Below are 19,057 nucleotides of genomic sequence, written 5' to 3' on the forward strand. Positions count from 1 at the left end.
ATGGTCATATGTATTGAATAGAATGTGAAATTTGTATGAAATTAATGTATTATATTTATTTATTATATAGATCAAAATTTGGATAAAAAGACAATAACCGAGGAAAAGGTAAAATAGCGAGCTAGCCCCTATGTGTTGTTCAGAATTGAATATTAGGTAAGTTCATAGTGTTCCAATAAGTAAATGAATTTTTGTTTGTATTTTTACATTATAGTTCCTTAGCTAAAGGTCAATAATTAACTATTGAATGTTTGCACATTCATGCCCCTGTCTGTACTTTGGTACCCTTATTTACATATATGTGCCCATGTTTGTACTTTAGTACCCCTGTTTGCACATACATGCCCCTGTTTGTACTTCAGTACCCCTGTTTGCACATACGTGCCGCTGTTTGTACTTCAGTACCCCTGTTTGCACATACATGCCCCTGTTTGCACTTCAGTACCCCTGTTTGCACATACGTGCCCCTATTTGTACTTCGGTACTCCTAAACACATTTTTGTGTGTTTTTATACTCTAGTAACCCTGAAATCTAATAGTATTTCAAATGTATCTAGTTGTGTTAGATTGAAAGTAATACTATGGTCTTACTAAGTTGTGTAAAGTTACCAGCTCTTATGGATTGTTTTATAGAGTTTTGTTGCTGACACTTTGGAAGGATCAATCAACCGGCTCATACTATCCATCGAAGTTGGTAGTTTTTGTGTCTCTTAGGGTAGTGGTATGTATATATGGCTAAAATGGTTGTTTTGGTAAAAATTGATACCTTACTAAATTATGTCAATCAGTATTGTATCATGCTTGTAAATAGGTTTGTTTTTGGTATAATTATAATGGTATGAAAGTGAATACTTGTGGTATGTTTTTGTATATGATTGAACTAAGTTACTATGCAAAAAATGGATCAATGTTGATAGGTTTTAGTTGTTGATGTGTTGATTGCTTTTGAGGTGACTTTGAATGGCATATTGGTTAGTTGAACTAGGACCTTTGGAATGGCAAATATATGTATGTTTAGGTATGGTTTGATATCTTTTTAGTGTGCACATGTTTGTTCAAGTGGTCATGCCTGAAATGGCGTTGGGAATGACTTGTTTTAGGTAAATTTTAGGTCCACACGGCTTAGCGACACGGCCGTGTGTCTCCTAAAGATTTCTTTGTATGCAAGTCAGTAAGTTACTCGGCCTAGCACACGGGTGTGTGGGGAAATTTCGAGAGTTCATGGCCTGACACACGGGCATGTTACATGGTCGTGTGACCTTGCTCAGAGAGTTACACGGGCTGGGACACGACAGTGTGTCCTTAGTTTAAAGGTTTCACGGCCTAAGACACAAGCGTGTGCCTCAACCGTGTTAGGTACACGACCTAGCCACACGGCTGTGTGACCCTTGTTTCCAAATTTTTGTGACTTTTTCCTAAACTTTCCAAATGATTTCAAATTGATCCAAATTGTTGTTAAGGTATTTTTAGGGGTATAATTGGTTGTGTGTTAAATTAATTGGTTGTGTGTTATAAAAAGGGGTATAATTGTAAATTAGTAAATAAACAAAAGTAAAATAATATGAAAATAACATTGCCATCTTCCATAAGTGAAAGGAACTAAAATTTAGGGTGAAAGAACACCATTTTCATCAAGCTAGGTTCGGCCATACTCATTGCTTGCATGTAAGCTCAATTTTACTCCATTTCTTGTGATTTTTATGTTCTTGAGATCGTTGCAACTAAGTCTAGCTAACTCGTACCTTTGTTTTTGAATATGTTAAAAATTTTGGAAGTTTTCATTCTTGAATCTTGAATGTTTTTTATGATAATTATATGTTTGAAGCTTTGGTTAGGATGTGTGGTTGTTGTGTGAAGTAATTTTTGTTAGATTTTGATTTCAGGATTAAATTGTTTAAAAGTAAAAATTGTAGGTTTAAAAGTGATTTTGATGTATAATAGGGATTTTTAAAGAGCCTGGTGTATTTGGTTGCAATTGAATTATTAGAAAATGGTTAAATTTGATAAATATCGGGTTAAAGGACTAAATTGCAAAAGTTATAAAAGTTTTGGAAAAATGTGTAATTAATGAAAAGGTAATGGTCATATGCATTTAAGGGAATGTGAAATATGTATGAAATTAATGTATTGTATTTATTTATTATATAGATCAAAATTTGGATCAAAAAGACAATAACCGAGGAAAAAGGAAAATAGCGGGCTAGTCCCTACGTGTTGCAACAGGGATGATCGATGTCGTAACATGGGATACTGGTCACTATGTCGCAACATGGGATGATCAATGTTGCAACATAGGGAGCAAAATGGAGAAATCTCAAGACTTCCTTCAATGTCGCAACATAACCTGAGGGTGTCGCGACATACCCTTGAAGATATCCCAAGAAGAGTACACTGACTACGATGTCGCAACACAGGTCCTGGTTTGTCGTTAGTGCCGTTGTCGAGGTGGTAATGTCACTAGATCGATTTAAATTTTTTAACTTAGAAAGAATAATTAGAAAATCTTAAAGTTATAGGTATGATTCTATTTTATTTTATTTATTGTTATTAATCCTCTCTTTCTGGGTTTAGTGTATGACTTGTAGTAGGGGCACACCTATTGTAGCAATCACAGATCTAAAGAGAATAATCCACAGAAATCGACGACAGCAACTGCAGTAGCTATAACAGATGCAAGATCCACAACCACTTGCTACAGGTAACATACCACGTGAAAATCCCCTGTTTGGTGACACTGACGATAACGTCTTATTAAACCCACCAGCACAATAGCTACCTGCAAATGTACATATGGCTCAGAATGAGAGAACCCTAAGGGATTATGCCTTACCAAGTCTGGACATGGTTCAGGAAAGTATGGCAAGGGTGAAAATAAAAATTAATAATTTTGAGATCAAACCGGTGATGATTCAGATGATCCAGAATAATCTCCAATTTACGGGCACGATGACAAAGGACCCCAATCAGATGATTCAGATGATGCTATTCATGTTTGTTTGTTCCCTTTGTCTTTGATTGATAACGCCTTTTCTTGGTTAGACTCGTAGGCACCAGGGTCTATCACGGCATGGGATGAACTCACTAGAATGTTTTTACAGAAGTTCTTCCCGATTAGCAAAGCAGTTCAACTAAGAAGAGAGATTCTTGTCTTTAGACAAATTGAGGGAAAAATTTTCTATGAGGCGTGGGAACGTTTCAAAATGTTGATTAAAAAATGCTTACACCACGGATTTCTGAATGGATGCGACTGCAGATATTTTATAACGTGTTGTAAGTGAACCACCAATCTAGATTAGATGGAGCAACAGGAGGAGCCCTTATGAACAGAACGTACGAGGATGCATACGAAATTTTTGAAAATATGGCATTAAACTCCTTTTGCTGGCCAATTGAACGATTCACATGTGGCCAGAAGCCTGCTACGGTCAAAACTATCCAAGAGGATGACAAGTATCAATAGATACTAGATAGACTCAATCGTATCGAATTTGCTTATACAACGTCTATACATGGAGGAGACAAACCACTCTTCCATTTTATCAATAATCCCACCAAGGATATAAACTACATCGGGAATAGGGGTGGAAACCCTTATTCGAATACATATAATCTCGGCTGGAAGGATCACCCAAACCTGATATGGGAAGGAAATGAAGGAGGAGGTAACAGTTTAAACCAAGCTAAAAATACTAATTATCAACCTCCTTATTTGAAGAAACCTCATGATAGGGTCAACCAAAGTGACCATACTGTATGTGGTCAACGGTTGGATAGAATCGAGGGAGAAATGCAATCACTGAGAATGTATATTAAGTAGGTTCAGTCTAAGTGCACCAATTCAACAAGAACATTGACTAAACTCGAGGATCAAATGAGTCAATCGATGAGCATGATGGGTGATGTCAAAAGACAAATTGGCAAAGGTATTCCTAGCAATATAGAAGACAATCCACGGAGGCAAGGTAAGGAGCACATGAAAGAGATTGCGCTCCAGTCAGGCAAAGTCCTGAGTAGCCCAGAAACCACTACTACGAAGAAAATTGCGAAGAACAATGATGATCCTCAAGAGAAATCCCTAGAGGCTGGAGATGAGCCAGAGCCAGAGGAGGTAACCACATCGGTAGCGGAGACAGAGAAGGAAATAACTAAAGATTCTGCCGATGCACAAATCCTATTCTCTTCAACACTAGAGGAAAAACAAAAGAGGGATGAGGATGAATTTGTAAGTTTCCTGAACTTGTTTAAAACATTAAATGTTAACCTACCCTTCATTCAATAAATTGAGAAAGTTCCTATGTATGACAAGTTTTTAAAGGAAATTATGTCTAGTTGTAGGAAAATTAAGGTAGTTGAACAAGTTAGTATAAGCGTTTCCTGTAATGCTATTATCTCAAGAAGGGTTCCCCAAAAATTAAAAGACCCGGGAAGTTTTACTATTCCCATAGAGATAAGGAGCATTTATTTTAATAGAGCTCTATGTGATTTAAGAACTAGTATTAATTTGATACCTTTATCTATTTTTGAAAAACTCGGGTTAGGGGATCTTAAAATTACGCATATAACGCTACATTTGGCTGACAGATCTTCTGTTCATCCAAAACGTGTATTAGAGGATGTGTTAGTCAAAGTGCACAGTTTCATTATTCCAACAGATTTTGTGGTGCTTGATTTTGAAGAAGATCGTGAGAAACTGATCTTGTTAGGTAAACCTTTCCTAGACACTTCTAGGTCCACCATTGATTTAGAGAAAAATGAATTAACTATGAAAATCAATGAGACTGAAACTTTTAAATGTGGCTATCAACCAAGAGAGGAAGGTAGGAGGAAGTTAGGGGAGCAATGCATAAAATTATTTGTTTTTATCATTCTCGAGTCAAGGGACATGCTTCCTTTTATGCATGCAGAAAGGATAAACAGGTTTAAGGAAAGGCACAACCGGGCATAGGTGGAATGGCACGATGGAGATGGACTAATACTGACAGAACGGAAAAATCATCCATCAATGAACTGGTGATACTGTCGGATGAATCCGGCAGTAAAACTTAAAAAATATTTCAACTGCTTAACTATTGTATATTATTGAATATTTAGCTAACCATAGAGTGTAGTTGTTAAATTTTATTTGATATATTTTCATTAAAGACCGAGACATCTCAAAGATGGACATATGGGCTGACACAGAGTCGCTTTTGCGACACGACAACCTTGTATCACGACGCTTCGTGTAGAATGAAGGAACTGAAGAAACCAACCCGACGTCACTACATGGAGGACAGTCTCCCTAAATTTCCAAACTGAAAGTGTGTCGCGACAACGGTGAGCTGCCAAGGATCTCACAACATGGAAACCCTGTGTCACGACATCACTGTAATTTTTTGCAGGGTTGACCTGACCCATTCGTGCAATCCAATGGCCTACCCCCTAATGTAAAATATTTTAGACCTTCAAAATACCTATTTCTTAACCTAAAAAACATATTTGACTCCTATTTAAACACACTTTACCCCTTTTAATTTTTTAGAACTCTCAAAATCCCTTAAAACCCTAAAAGCTCATCTTTTGCTTTTGCTTTTTGATTTTTTTCAAGTATTTCTTCTTTTAATTTTACTTGTGAAAGGCAAGAACAGAACCACTCCAAGAAATGACGAGCAAACAAAGCATGACGAGGAATCCAACAATATATCTGAGGTTAAAGGTTCCTAAACTCAACTTTTATTGTTCCATTGACTTTGTTTGCTTAGTACATCATTAGTTTGTTGAATTAAAACGTCATGCCTCTTAGAAAAGTTAGGCAAAATATGGAAATGGAGCCATCAATGTGTCAAAATTCCTCTATTTTCACAAATCCGAATGTTGAAAAATATTTTAATAAACTTCAAGGAAAAACATTCATTCAAGAGAGTGAATTTGATCCATCCATGATTTTGTGTAAGGAAATATGGCCTTCAGTCACATCTCATATGTGGGAACATTTTTGGACAATCACTAAAAATAATGTTGTAGTCCCTGTTGTTCAAGAATTTTATGCATCATTACGGGACCAAGAGTCTAGGAGTAGTGAAAGTCATATGTAGGAATCGATACTTATGAAAGGGAAAGAGGTGCGAGTAACCCATTAAATTATTTGTGATTTTTATAATGCTCCATACTATGAGAATGATTTTATTGATGAAACTAATTTACAATATTTTCAGGACATAGATATGGATAACATTATAAAATTTTTAACTGAAGGAAGGGGTGAATGGAAATATCGCTCAGGTGCCAATCTTCCCATGTCCTTTCATCAAGCTATTATGTTTCTAGAGGCTAAAATTTGGATTCAATTTTTGTGCACATGAATAGTATCTACTTTAAATGTTTCTAATGTTAATGCATTTCGAGCGGTTTTATTGTATGTAATCTTGCAAAAAAAGTAAGTCTGTATCGGCAAATGGATCCACCAGAACATGAAGAGATGCATTAGTGACTAAAAGGTGGGAGTTTTTGTTCCCCATCTATTCATGGCCTTATGCAAAAGGGTGGGCGTAGCTATGACATCCACTGAGCAGTCGTTGAAACCTTCCTGAAGTATTTGGGAGCAAAACAAATAAAAGATTGAATAAGCGGCAACAAGACGCGACGGCTACACCAACTTCATTACAAAAGTTTACACAAGTTCAACAAGAATTTGGCGAAATTAGTCATCCAAATCTAGATTGGATGATACGGTGGATGCAAGAATTGGGGTCGATCTTCCAAGAATTTGCTAGGCAAAACAACATCCAGGTCCCCAATTATACACCAGACATGTTCGGGCCAACAGAGATGGAACAAGAAGAAGAGGTGAATGAAAGTGAAAAGGAAGAAGATAGAGAGGAGGAGGAGGAGGACGGAAGCGAGGAAATGGATTTTGAGGAAGATGATTGAACATTTTCTAAATTTTGTTTGTATTAATTTTTGGATGATTCTGATTTAGACTTAGTAGGAATAGGATTAATAAGTAGATTTTTAGTTCTATTGCATTTTTTTTAAGTTTTCTATGTAGGAACCCAACATGAAGGAGACAGAAACAATTCAAGTTTTACACGATCAAAGGAGGAAGCACCCATAATTAGTAGTTGGAGCGACCACGATCAATCGGATAACTTCTTTCCTTATCTTTTTATGGGTTGCACATTGACAACAATTTGTCAACTAAAGTGTGAGGGGTAACATAGAAGGTTTGTTTTAAAAAAAATTACTTTTCTTGTCCTTTGAGTGCTTGAGCTTGTAGAAATATAAGTGATTGGTTAGGAGCATGTACATAGGTCGCTTGTGTTTACAAATAAATTTGGCATGATGGTAGATGATTTTAATTGTTTTATTATTAGACTACTAAGTTCTATATGTTACACTATAAATATGTAGTAAGCAATCAATTGTACCAAATGATATAGAAAATGCAAGCAAACATGCATGTTAGTATGAATGATAAACGGTTGAATGTGAGTTTGTTTGGTAGATTAAATTTGTGCATATTGAGTTATTAAGGGATCACCTAAGTCATTATTTGGAACACATCCAAAGCCAAAAACCTGACCTATTCATCATTCACCATTAGTACCGATTGTTGAGCCTGTTGACAATTCTTGATGAACCTTATTACAAACCCTAAGCCTAAAAATGATAATTTGTATTTTCCATTTTTCTTTGGTCCTGCACTGCACAACTATAAATGTTTGGCCATACGTATTGAGGGTTAAGTAGATATATCACAATGGAAGTTTGTAAAAAATAGAGTGAAATAGGAAATATTGGTGTGATATGGGAACTATAGGTTAGCCTGAAAGCGCAAAACAAAAGTAAAAAATTCAAAATGCAAAAGTAATACGAGTAGAAAAAGTTCACAAAAAATAAAAAGCATTCTTGAGTGAGATGAGCTGAAAAAGAAAGTCACAAAGTCACAAAAGAAAGATAAACTTGTATGCTAGCCATAGTTGCTATGTCATGCTATGATTTCCTATAAGACAATAAAAGTGAAAGAAGGAGAAATAAGATGGTGAGCAGGTAAGGGTCACTAAGCGGAGAAGAATAAGGACCAATATGATGTGCCAAACTATTTTGTGGTTGTAACCCTCTTGATGCTTACTATCTTTGAATTCCATACATGTCCTAAGCCTCAGAATGTTACAAGTTGAAAAGTGTTATGTGACCTAAATATCTTTATTCACGAATGGACATTATACTAAACATATGCATAAATGACTACTTGTATTTTTCTCAGATAATCAAAGTACTTGTATGATTTATTGATGGATCCCTACAAGTGGGAACCATAATGCTTGTATACTTTGTAACATATTGAACTTAGATATTTGTGGTCAAAAGTGGTAAATCAAGTATTAATCATGTTAAAGTTGTGAGTGAATGTAGAATGCCTAATTCATGTGCTCCAAAGTCAATATTTGTATCATATTTGCTCAAGGGTGATCATTTTTATTTCTTGTTTTTGTTCATGTTGCTTGAGGACAAGCAATGACTTAAGTGTGGGGGAGTTTGATCTATCATAATCCGATGTAGCAGATAAACTGATTATTTCACTTTTGGAGCTTGAAACCAAGCATTTTCAGTAGGTCTGAATTATGTTTTCTTAAGTTTTTAATAAGTTAATAAAATGTGCAAATTGAGTCTTTTATTGACCTTAAAGGCTGAATGAGGCCTAAGGGTGAGCTAATGCACTTTGTGAGTGTGCAGGAGACTTTTAGAAGGAATACTAAACGGATATTGGTAACTACGTCGCAACATGGGATGATCGATGTCGAAACATGGGGAGCAGAATGGAGAAATCTCAAGATTACCATCAATGTCACGACACAACCTTAGGGTGTTGCAACATACCCCTGAATATATCCTAAGAGGAGTACACTTACTGCCATGTCGCGACACAAGTCTTGGTGCATCACGACATCGTCTCTAGAAAGGAAATTAAATAAGAAATAAGGGTGTTTTGGTCTACACAATCAAACTTAAAGCTTGAGAACGTCGGCTAACCTAGGGTTAAGGACAACAACCACTTAGAATTTATAAATAGGTTCCTTTAGCACATGTTATATTCACTATTCATTTAGACTAGATTCTCTCTTTTAAACTTAGTTTAGTTTTCTTTCTTTCTTATGTTTTTAGAATTTATTTCCAAGTGTTCTTTGTCAAGAGATCTGATTTGTAGAGATCATCAAACTCTGTGGATTCATTTTCCATCTTTAATACAAATCAGGCGTTTTCTTAAACTCTACACTTTAGTCCATTTATCATTTTTCTATTTACATCAACTCCATATTGTTTATGATAGCCATGAGCAACTAGTACTCCTATGGGGGATTAGCGAGTGGAGGTATGATCTATTAATTGTTTTCTAGGGTTACTCAATGGATCAGCTGTTTGGGAAAAAAAGAACGTGAAACAAACCCTAGGCCTGACAACCTCGGGAAGTCATCAAGGTGGGAATTAACCAAAAATTGGTATGGCCCATCCGTGAATACCTTCTCCCCAAACCAATCTAGACAGTGAGGTCAGAAGATCAATAGTCCTTACTGACTCATTATGTTAGTAGAAGATCAAAAGATACTACTAGGGTAGTGGCTAGTTGATTGATGAGGAACTCGAAACGACAGTTGATAGGGATTACTGAAGTGAGCTAATCACACATAATCAAGATTTGATTCATTCTACTCTTCTATCTCTTGATTTTTTTTATTTTTTCATTTTATCGTTATAAAAACCCTAAAAACCATTATATTATGTTCTTGTACTATAACTAATTTAAAGAACTAATTAGATCTTTTAGTGTCTAGGTTAGAATTGATCTATTTCTCGCCTCCCTTGGGTAAAATCTTTAGAGTATTCACCTATTTTGTTGTAAAACTATATTACAACTCGACCTGTATGCTTGCAGATACTGCCACGTATTTCTATATTTTATTGCAGTATTCACACTCTAGACGATATTATGTCTAGAGGCGGTTAGCACTCCACAATAGAATGGTGTGGCATAGAGAAAAAATTGAACGTTTTTAAACATGGTACATTCGATGTGCCAACTAAGGCAGCATTAAAAACCCCATATGAATTGTGGCATGGCAGGAAGCCAAATCTTAATAGTTTTAGAATTTGGGGATGCCGAGCCCACGTATTGGATAAAGATGCGAGGAAGTTGGACTCACAGACTAAATTGTACATGTTTGTTGGATATCAAAGGGAATAAATGGTGTCTTGTTTTATAACCCGAAAGAGAAAACTGTTATAGTCTCAATTCATGTTACTTTCCTTGAAGAAAGTTACATGAATGACTTCAAACCTTAGAGTAAAGAGGTACTCAAAAATCTTTCGGGAAATATAAAAAACCCTACGGAAACGACTCCAAAACTAACTCCTAAAAGCAAACCTACAAACAATTAGCAGTACAGGGAGACTTGTCGCAGTAGGAGGGCCTCTTGTAGGCCTAAGTTCTTCCAACTTGGCGGAAGTGTTTTTAACACTGATTTTGCCGAACAAAAAGATGCCCATTCAAAATTTGAATTTTTCGCTGTGTAAGAAAATCATTTTCACACTAGGATTTTTCCAACACTTTGTTCTTTGTTAGAGAAGATGAGAAAGGTTTCTAGTAGCTATTCAAGACTCCATTGTTAAGTACTAGCTTACTGGTAAATTCTAGAAAACCCTTAGGTTGATATCAAGGGGGATTTACATTTTTGCATGTATAGACTTTTTTAGAAATAATTTGAAAGGAAAGAGACTTCTTGATTATGGTTTGCATGCAAACGATTCATGCATGTATGTTAAATTTTAATAGATAAATGATTTGATGGGTATAATTCTTTCTTATTTAGCTCAAGGAGCTAGTGAAGGTCTGAGCAATCAAGGCAAATGACCAGTTGAGCAGATTCTATTCTGGAGTTTACTGATGAGTTCCTTCTTACTTCCTTTGAGTTGTGACACTTCCATGATATGTGTGTTGTGTACGGTAAGTGGATTGATGCATTGTGTCTGGACGGGTGTGTGTAATAATCAGTGTTGTATGAGTGATTATGTCCATTGTTGATGTTAAAACACCCTTCTTGTTACACAGCCCAGTACCAAATAATTTGTGATATATGAACATATGAAAGGAGATTTGTTTGTGATGCCTCCAGTATGGCAGTTGTATTGCAAACCAGACCGACAGATCATGAGAACATGTGATTAACTTAACAAGAGTGATGCATGGAGTTATGGAAGGAATATGAACATGACTTATATGTGATTCTTACTTCTGAAATATGGGTCCGAGACTGGCACAAGGAAGGGCTCTTTGTAATCATGCATGATTGTGCGAGGTATGTTTAAGTTGGCAGATAGTGACTGCCCATATATTGTATGAGTTATGTTTCAATTGGCGTATTGTGTCTATATGACAAAGTCTCACGAAAAGGTCTATATTTCTTTCTTGTGGGTATTGACACTTGTTACTTTTCAGCATTCTTGTAAATTATTTGTGTTTATTTTGGAACTCACTAAGTTGAAACGAACTTACTCCGTTACTTTTTCCTTCTCATGCATTTTGATAGTAGAAGAATATACAGTTGAAGGGAACTACACAAGAGCTGCGCTGGCGAGTGAGCCACTTATTTATTTTTGTATCATGCATGGCTATTTTGGTGGGTGACGTATAGATTTGTTTTGTATTCAACTTATGTAATTATCCCTGTCACTTACACTATCTCTATTTTGAAAAGAATTGCCCCTTTTCCCAAAAAGTGTATGCCTAATTTCCTTGATTTGTTGTTTATGAACTTACCAGTTATATGTAACTGCCAAAATTGGGTACTGGTCGGATCATAGAGTTTTTTTTTTACAATTCCTATTATTTTCTTGAAGGATGTTTTATAAAATGAAAGAAAAATAACGACTTTTAACTAAAAGGTAAATCTTCATAATTGTTTTCTAAAAATTTAAGTTAAGTAAAAAAGGTTTGAATCCTCTGGTAACGCCCCAGCCCATTGGGCGGTATGTCTAGCTAAATGTTATATGCCACATTTTCTTGATAGACTAACATGTGTTACACGATTTCACAAACCAGGCCCGTTTCAACCAGCTTTTGGGTCTCAATCTCGGTTTTGGGTTCTTAGGCCCAATTTTTTATCTCAGGTCCAATTTTTAAGTTCAATTACCCATTGAACCAATTGTCTGACTTCAAAGTTAGTTTCCAAAAATATCATATTAATCTTAATTATTAATTTAATTTTACTTTATCAAAATTAATTTTCCAAAAAATCACTAAGATTTTCCAAATTAATTTTTCTAGAAAATTCTTCAATCAAATTTTCTAGTTGAACAATTCTCACGAACGCCTAATTTATTTCCACATTGAATAAATCAACTCAATTAAATTATTTCAAAAGTCATAGAATTTTCTTTTGAGTCAAATGTAATCCGATCAAGCTTTTGTTGAGCTAACGAAGGGACCAATCGAGCATATATATTTAGGCTCGAGTAATTGCAATTATTTCCAGAAGTATCGTTCTGATAATTTACAATTTACTTAATCATCGAGTTACTCTACAAGGAGTACCATGATTGAAAACTCATTGTTAAATACTCTTTATGAAAACAATTCATCCAACTATCTTGCCCAATGACCTCGTCATGTGTGTGTTAACCTCATATGATATCCTTGATTATTTTGAGTTAAATCCATTTACTCAATACTATCCCATTTTATCTCATTGTCACCATTGTGTCTTCTTAATGATTAATATGATCACTGTCAAAACATGACTATGATAAATTGCTTGTTCGAGACCAAGCAACCCGTGGCCATGTTCCATATTTATCAACCCACACAATGTAACACCCCTAACCCGTATCCGTCACCGGAATAGGGTTACGGAGCATTACCAGAGTTTTCAAATTAAACGAACATAATTTTCAAAATTTTCAAACCATATCAATAAGCATATTAAAACTAGTTCAAAACATACATATTGTCCCTTATACGAGCCCTCAAGGCCCTAAAAACGCATTAGAAGCAGTCGTGTGGGCATACGAAGTAGGGACACACAGCCGTGTCCCAGCCCGTGTCCATGCCCATGTAACTCACTGACTTGGGTCACACGGCCAAGCCATATGCCCGGGTGCCAAGCCGTGTGCTAAGCTATGTAATAGCATAACTTGCAACCCTTTGAAAGCTACAGGGACACATGGTCATGTCACCTAGCCGTGTATCACACACAGCTGACACACACGCCCGTGTCTCTGCCCATATGGACGAAAATAGGCCATTCTACAAGCCATTTTTCTCACCCAACTTGTCATGAACCTACAACCAAAAATGCATATATGCACAAGCCATAACAATGCACCAAAATCATGCATAATAAAGTCATATACATAGGTATAATTTCATACAACCAATGTGCCCTTAGACACCTCAAATGACAAAATATAAACATGTAAAATCTTGTAATCCATTTGGCCAAATTAATCAATTAACTTCTAATCAAGATTGCATCATTTCAAACTATTGAATTAGCTTACCATAGCCTATCAAATAGTACCAAGTATGATATTCAATCACTAACATTAATAGACATATATGCCTTTCATAACAAGTTACAAGACTTAAACATTATGCATACTTAATTATCATTCAACCATATCAAGCAATTCATCAACCATTTTAATGCTAATATTTACATGCCAAAAACTAAGTTCATCTCATCATCAAAGTGCCAAATCACAAGCCTAAGCAAATGGCTATTTCAACAACCAAAACACATGGCCAACACCAGCCAAAATACCTGTACATGCCATTAAACCAACATTAAAACAACCGAATGTACCAAAAGAGCTGATAGATAGTATAATATAACTCTAACAAGCTTCCAACCCGAACGAGCTTTCGGTTCGCTATAAGACATGAAAAATAACACAGAGTAAGCAAATAAGCTTAGTAAGTTCGTATAACATAGAACATAACTTACCATTTAGTCACATAATAGGTAAGTAAACATAGCATATCCCAACATAATTTGGCCAAATGTCTAAGCACATATACATCAACCATGTTAGCCATGTAAATACATATATAAATCAATAATCATGGATGAGTACAACAATTGATTAAGTTTCATAGACATGTACCATCCAATTCAATTTTTCATAAACCATGTAACAATATTTCCATGTAATTCATATATGTCCCTGTAATAGTCTGTATTGAACTCTTACCATTTCGTATCAGAATATTGCCCGTTGAACCATTTAGAATACCATTGGATACCAGGGATAGCTCACACATAGTGCGCTAAATCATATAATTTTAATCTGTTAAATCCTGTACATGTATGCTCACACAAGTTATAAAACGATATGCTCTCACGAGTTGTAAATCGGTATGCTCACACGAGCTATAAATCAGTATGCTCTCACGAGATGTGGGTTGGAACATAGCTACACGATGCTACTCACACGAGTTGTGGAGTATCCGCAACACATGTCAGACCTCAGCCATCGGTAGGACATTCAAGACCAGCACCTAAATCATGTAAACCCTAATGACATGTCATTTGTATCCTACATATTCCTAAGGTTCAAATAGGGCTCGGTAATTGTTGTACAGCGTAGGATATGCAATGGATATATATGTATGACATTTCACAACACATGTATAATTCAATTAAAAACATAAAAACACGATTTAATTACACGAACTTACCTTGACGAGTATACGAAGATACTGAGGCGATTAATCCGAGACTTTCTCTTTGCCCCGATCTAAAACTGTAGGAGGTCTGCCTTAATCTATACAGATAAATTTAACTCAATTTAATATATAATTCATTCAATTTTGCCCAAAATCATATGTTAGCAAAATTACCATTTTACCCCTATACTTTTAATTTCTTTACAATTTAGTCCCTAGATCATAAAAATGGAAATTCATGAAATTCCACCATAACCCACTATAGTCGAATATCAATTAGGTCCCTAGCATGCCCTATATTTCTTTTATTTTACAAATTCACCATGTAAATTTTCTATTTTTCAATTTAGTCCCTATTTGACAATTTCACCAAAAAATCCCTTTACAAAAGTTGTGTATCTAACAACAACCATTCATTTTCTATCATCAAACATCAAAAATCATGTATATTCATTAATGGAAAAACCCTAACAGTTTAACAATTTCACAAATTAGTCACCGGGCTAGCTAAATTAAGCTATAACGATCCCAAAAATGTAGAAATCAATTAAAAGCAGGACTAAAATGCATACCTAATCAAGCAAACAAGGATGGCCAAATTTTAAGCTTTCATGGTTCTTTTTCTCTTTGTAGTTTCGGTTGAACAAAGGTTAAAGATGATAACTTTAACTTTTATTTTATTTAATATTAACATTATTTACTACTTACTTAATTAACCTTAAAAATTAATCAAAATTTCAATAATGCCAAACCATATTCATCCACTAACACATTTTTGGTCTAATTACCATATAAGGACTTCCACTTTAAAGTTCTATAGCTATTTAATACCTTTAGCTATTAGAACTCAACTTTTGCACTTTACGTAATTTAGTCTTTTTTTATAAAATTGAGCATGTAAACGGTAAAATCTCTTAAAAAAATTTTTATATGGCACTACCATCATGATGTAGGAAATAAAATAATAATAAAATAAAATTTTTGACTTCAAATTTGTGGTCCCAAAACCACTATTCTGATTTCACAAAAAACGGGCTGTTACACACAATGCCAATGAGATATATAACTCTTTAATCGAGCTATGAATTCAATTGTTGCTAGTAAATTCATGCCATACACAAGTCATGTACCCAACATATCAACTATGGGCTCGATCATCTTTAAAGCATAAGCCTCCACTTATATCAAAGCATATGAGTTACATACACATGGTTAGTGATTAACTTAGGATTTTAGGTAAATCACACCATAAACGTCACAAGTGAATTAATTCAAAAATGGATTCAGAATTAATTAATCTTGGGTCAAGTCCAATGTATCACTCTTTCAATGAATACATCTATGTCTCTACCCTTAGAATCAACTGCTCTAATAGCCAAGACTAGTCATCTCCCCAATTGGAATTGTAGGTGACATAATAATATTTTTGATTATTTGAATCAAATGTTCACATTGATTTACGAACTCATTTAGATTGTCTAGTAAAGTAAGTTGTCTTTCTTACAATGTAAACATTTTATAGTGCCACTTATCATCAGTTTGAACTTAGACAATTAATGAACTAATATTTGCTTGTCCCGATTTCACTATATATGCAATACATGAAAGACAAAAATAGAAAAGATATAACAGTGAAATGTGAAATTAACTTTATTTATTCATCGTTCAAATACATAGAAAATAATTACATGTTTACTACAATATGGTCATATTTCCCAAAAATCTCCCACTTGCCTTTGTAAAGTAAATGTGTCATGTTTCGTATTCACATATCCTTGACACGTTTGTTAAAGCTCCTAGTTACAAGATTCTTAGCAAACGAATCCTCAAGGTTATATACAAAAGTTTCTTTCACCACATCTATTGTTCCTTCAACTAAATAGATATTTGGACGTATGTAAAGCATAACATACATAAGGCTTCCAACTATCGAAGCATATGGAACCTTAATCATATGTTCTCTTTCTTCTGTTGTCTTAGGACAGACATCCAAAGAAAGATGAAAACTCGATGCAGTCGACTAAGCACTTAACTTCGCATCGGTCATTGTAAATTGTTCCAGTACCTTATCGATGTATGAAGCTTGTGATAGAGCTATCGTTTTATTCTTTCAATCCTTAAGGATTCATATTCAAAGAATATAACTACCTTCACCTAATTCATTCATGCTAAACTGTTGAGCTAACCACAATTTAACCGATAAAAATTCCCTTACATCATTTCTGATAAGTAGAATATCATCGACATAAAAAAACGAGGAAGTCCACCTTTTCTTCCTTTATATGCTTATAAACACAAGGTTCATCAACATTTTTCTCAAACCAAAAAGTCATGATCGTTTGATCAAATCTTTTATTCCATGAGCGAGATGCCTACTTAAATCTACAAATGGATCTTAGCAGTTTGCAAACTTCCTGCTCCTTTCCTTTGACAACATATCCGATGGGTTGAGCCATGTAAATGGTCTCATCAAGATAGCCATTCAAGAATGTTGTCTTCACATCCATTTGCTAGATCTCATAATTGAGAGCAGCAACAATGAATAAGAGTATGCGGATGGACTTGAGTATTGCTACTGGAGAGAAGGTCTCATCATAATCGATGCATTCTTTTTGTGTTTAGCCTTTTCCTAGAAGTCTCTAGCTTTATATGTTTCAAATTTCCCTTCCGCATTTCTCTTCTTCATATAGATCCACTTACACCCTATGGGTTTAATCCTAACCTATAAGTCTACAAGTTCTAAAACGGTATTAGATTTCATAGAATCTATCTTGACATCCATGGCCTGTTTTCAGAGCTTGGAATCGACATTCTACATAGCCCTTTCGTAAGTAAGTGGATCATTATTCTCATGATTGGCTTCCTTACTATAAATACTACCATCATAGATGAAGAAGTTCGATTCCTTAGATAATCTCCCACTATGATAGATTCCCCTATGTTGTTGATCGTTTAAACGTTTGCAAGTCTTTCTATAACTTTCTCAAGAATTGAAATTGGTGGTTCTTCTAGAACTCCCGAAAGTTCCTCAAGTACTACTTTACTTTGAGGCTTAATGTTATCCATGTAACTTTCCTCAATGAAAGTAGCATGAGTAGAAACTTTAATAGTATTATCTTTCAGATTGTAGAATAATTCACCCTTTGTTCCTTTTGGATATCCAACTAACATCCACAATCTTATCTATGCATCCAACTTCTTTGCATCCTTATCTAGAACGTGTGATAGACAACCCAATATTCTAAAATTATTTAGAGTGGGTTTCTTTCCATACCACAGTTCATAAGGTGTCTTACAAGCAGACTTGGTTGGCACATCATTCAGAATATAGCAAGATGTTTGTATCACATATCCCAGAAGGAAGTAGGGAGTTGTGAATAGCTTAACATTGAACAAATCATGTCAAGCAAGGTTTTGTTCCTTCTCTCAACTATTTCATTCTGCTATGGAGTGTTCGACGCAGTAAACTGGGATAAAATCTCATTCTCTATGAAGAATCCTAAAAAGTCACCTGACAAGTATTCCCCACCTCATCAGACCAAAGATTCTTTATGGATAAACCTAATTTCTTTTCTACTTATGCATGAAACTCTCAAAAATTATCAAAGGTTTTGCTTTTGTGGTGTATTAAATACAGATACCCATATTGAAAATAGTCGTCGATGAAAGTCACGTAATAATCTTAACCTCTTTGGGCACTAATGCTCATGGGACCGCATACATCAGTGTGCACAAGTTCTAAAGGTTCATTTGGCCCTTGTATCTTTTGCATTAAAAGACCTCTTAGTCATTTTACCTTTTAAAAAAGATTCACATTTTGGAAGACTAAGTTCCTTAAGCATACTTAAGGGGCCTTCTTTCACGAGTCTAGTGATTCTTTCTTGATTAATATGACCAAGCCTTAAGTGTCATAGGTACCCCTTCATTAGAGTGAGAAGTTTTAAGCTTCTTATTCACCATTTTAGCTTGAAACATCGAGTAGTTATTTGGTTTGATAAAATAGAGATTATTTTCCATCCATCCATTATAGATCAAAAAACGGTTTTTGTGAATAGCAATCCCTTTATTGAATGTCATAGAATAACCATCATTAAATAAACATGTTATGGAAATTAAGTTCTTCTTAAAATGAGGTACATAAAACACGTCCTTTAAAAAAATCTTCCTAAAATTATCAAAATGTAAAATAACTCCTCCTACTGCTTTGACTGAAACATAGTTCCCATCTCCGATTTGCAATAAAAGGCTCCTTTCACACAGACTTTTTATTTCATTGAACCCTCGTAAAGAAATACACACATGGTTAGTGGCTCCAGAATTAATAACCCAATTGACAATTGATTCTTCCACTAAACA

At 35.0% G+C, this 19,057-nt stretch overlaps 1 protein-coding gene and 1 non-coding gene across 2 annotated transcripts; one reads left to right on the forward strand and one right to left on the reverse strand.

Annotated features, from left to right (window-relative positions):
* Positions 1-3,125: 3,125 nt before the first annotated feature.
* LOC121215072 (small nucleolar RNA R71) lies at positions 3,126-3,232 on the reverse strand. Its single transcript, XR_005910806.1, has one exon. It is a non-coding gene; the product is annotated as a small nucleolar RNA R71 (small nucleolar RNA).
* A 651-nt stretch (positions 3,233-3,883) lies between these two features.
* LOC121214558 (glutamic acid-rich protein-like) lies at positions 3,884-6,909 on the forward strand. Its single transcript, XM_041088333.1, has 2 exons — positions 3,884-4,222; positions 6,769-6,909. Exons 1-2 carry the CDS (start codon positions 3,884-3,886, stop codon positions 6,907-6,909), a joined length of 480 nt encoding a protein of 159 aa, XP_040944267.1.
* The last annotated feature ends 12,148 nt before the right edge of the window (positions 6,910-19,057 follow it).

Source organism: Gossypium hirsutum, chromosome D02 (genome assembly GCF_007990345.1).
Source record: "Gossypium hirsutum isolate 1008001.06 chromosome D02, Gossypium_hirsutum_v2.1, whole genome shotgun sequence".
NCBI classification, from domain to species: domain Eukaryota; kingdom Viridiplantae; phylum Streptophyta; class Magnoliopsida; order Malvales; family Malvaceae; genus Gossypium; species Gossypium hirsutum.

Bases quoted from the DNA above. Each gene is read 5' to 3' on its own strand.
- LOC121214558 (XM_041088333.1), top strand. From the start codon at position 3,884: ATGAGCATGATGGGTGATGTCAAAAGACAAATTGGCAAAGGTATTCCT. The intron at 4,223-6,768 runs GTAAGTTTCCTG...AACAACATCCAG, and splicing joins AGAGGGATGAGGATGAATTT to GTCCCCAATTATACACCAGA.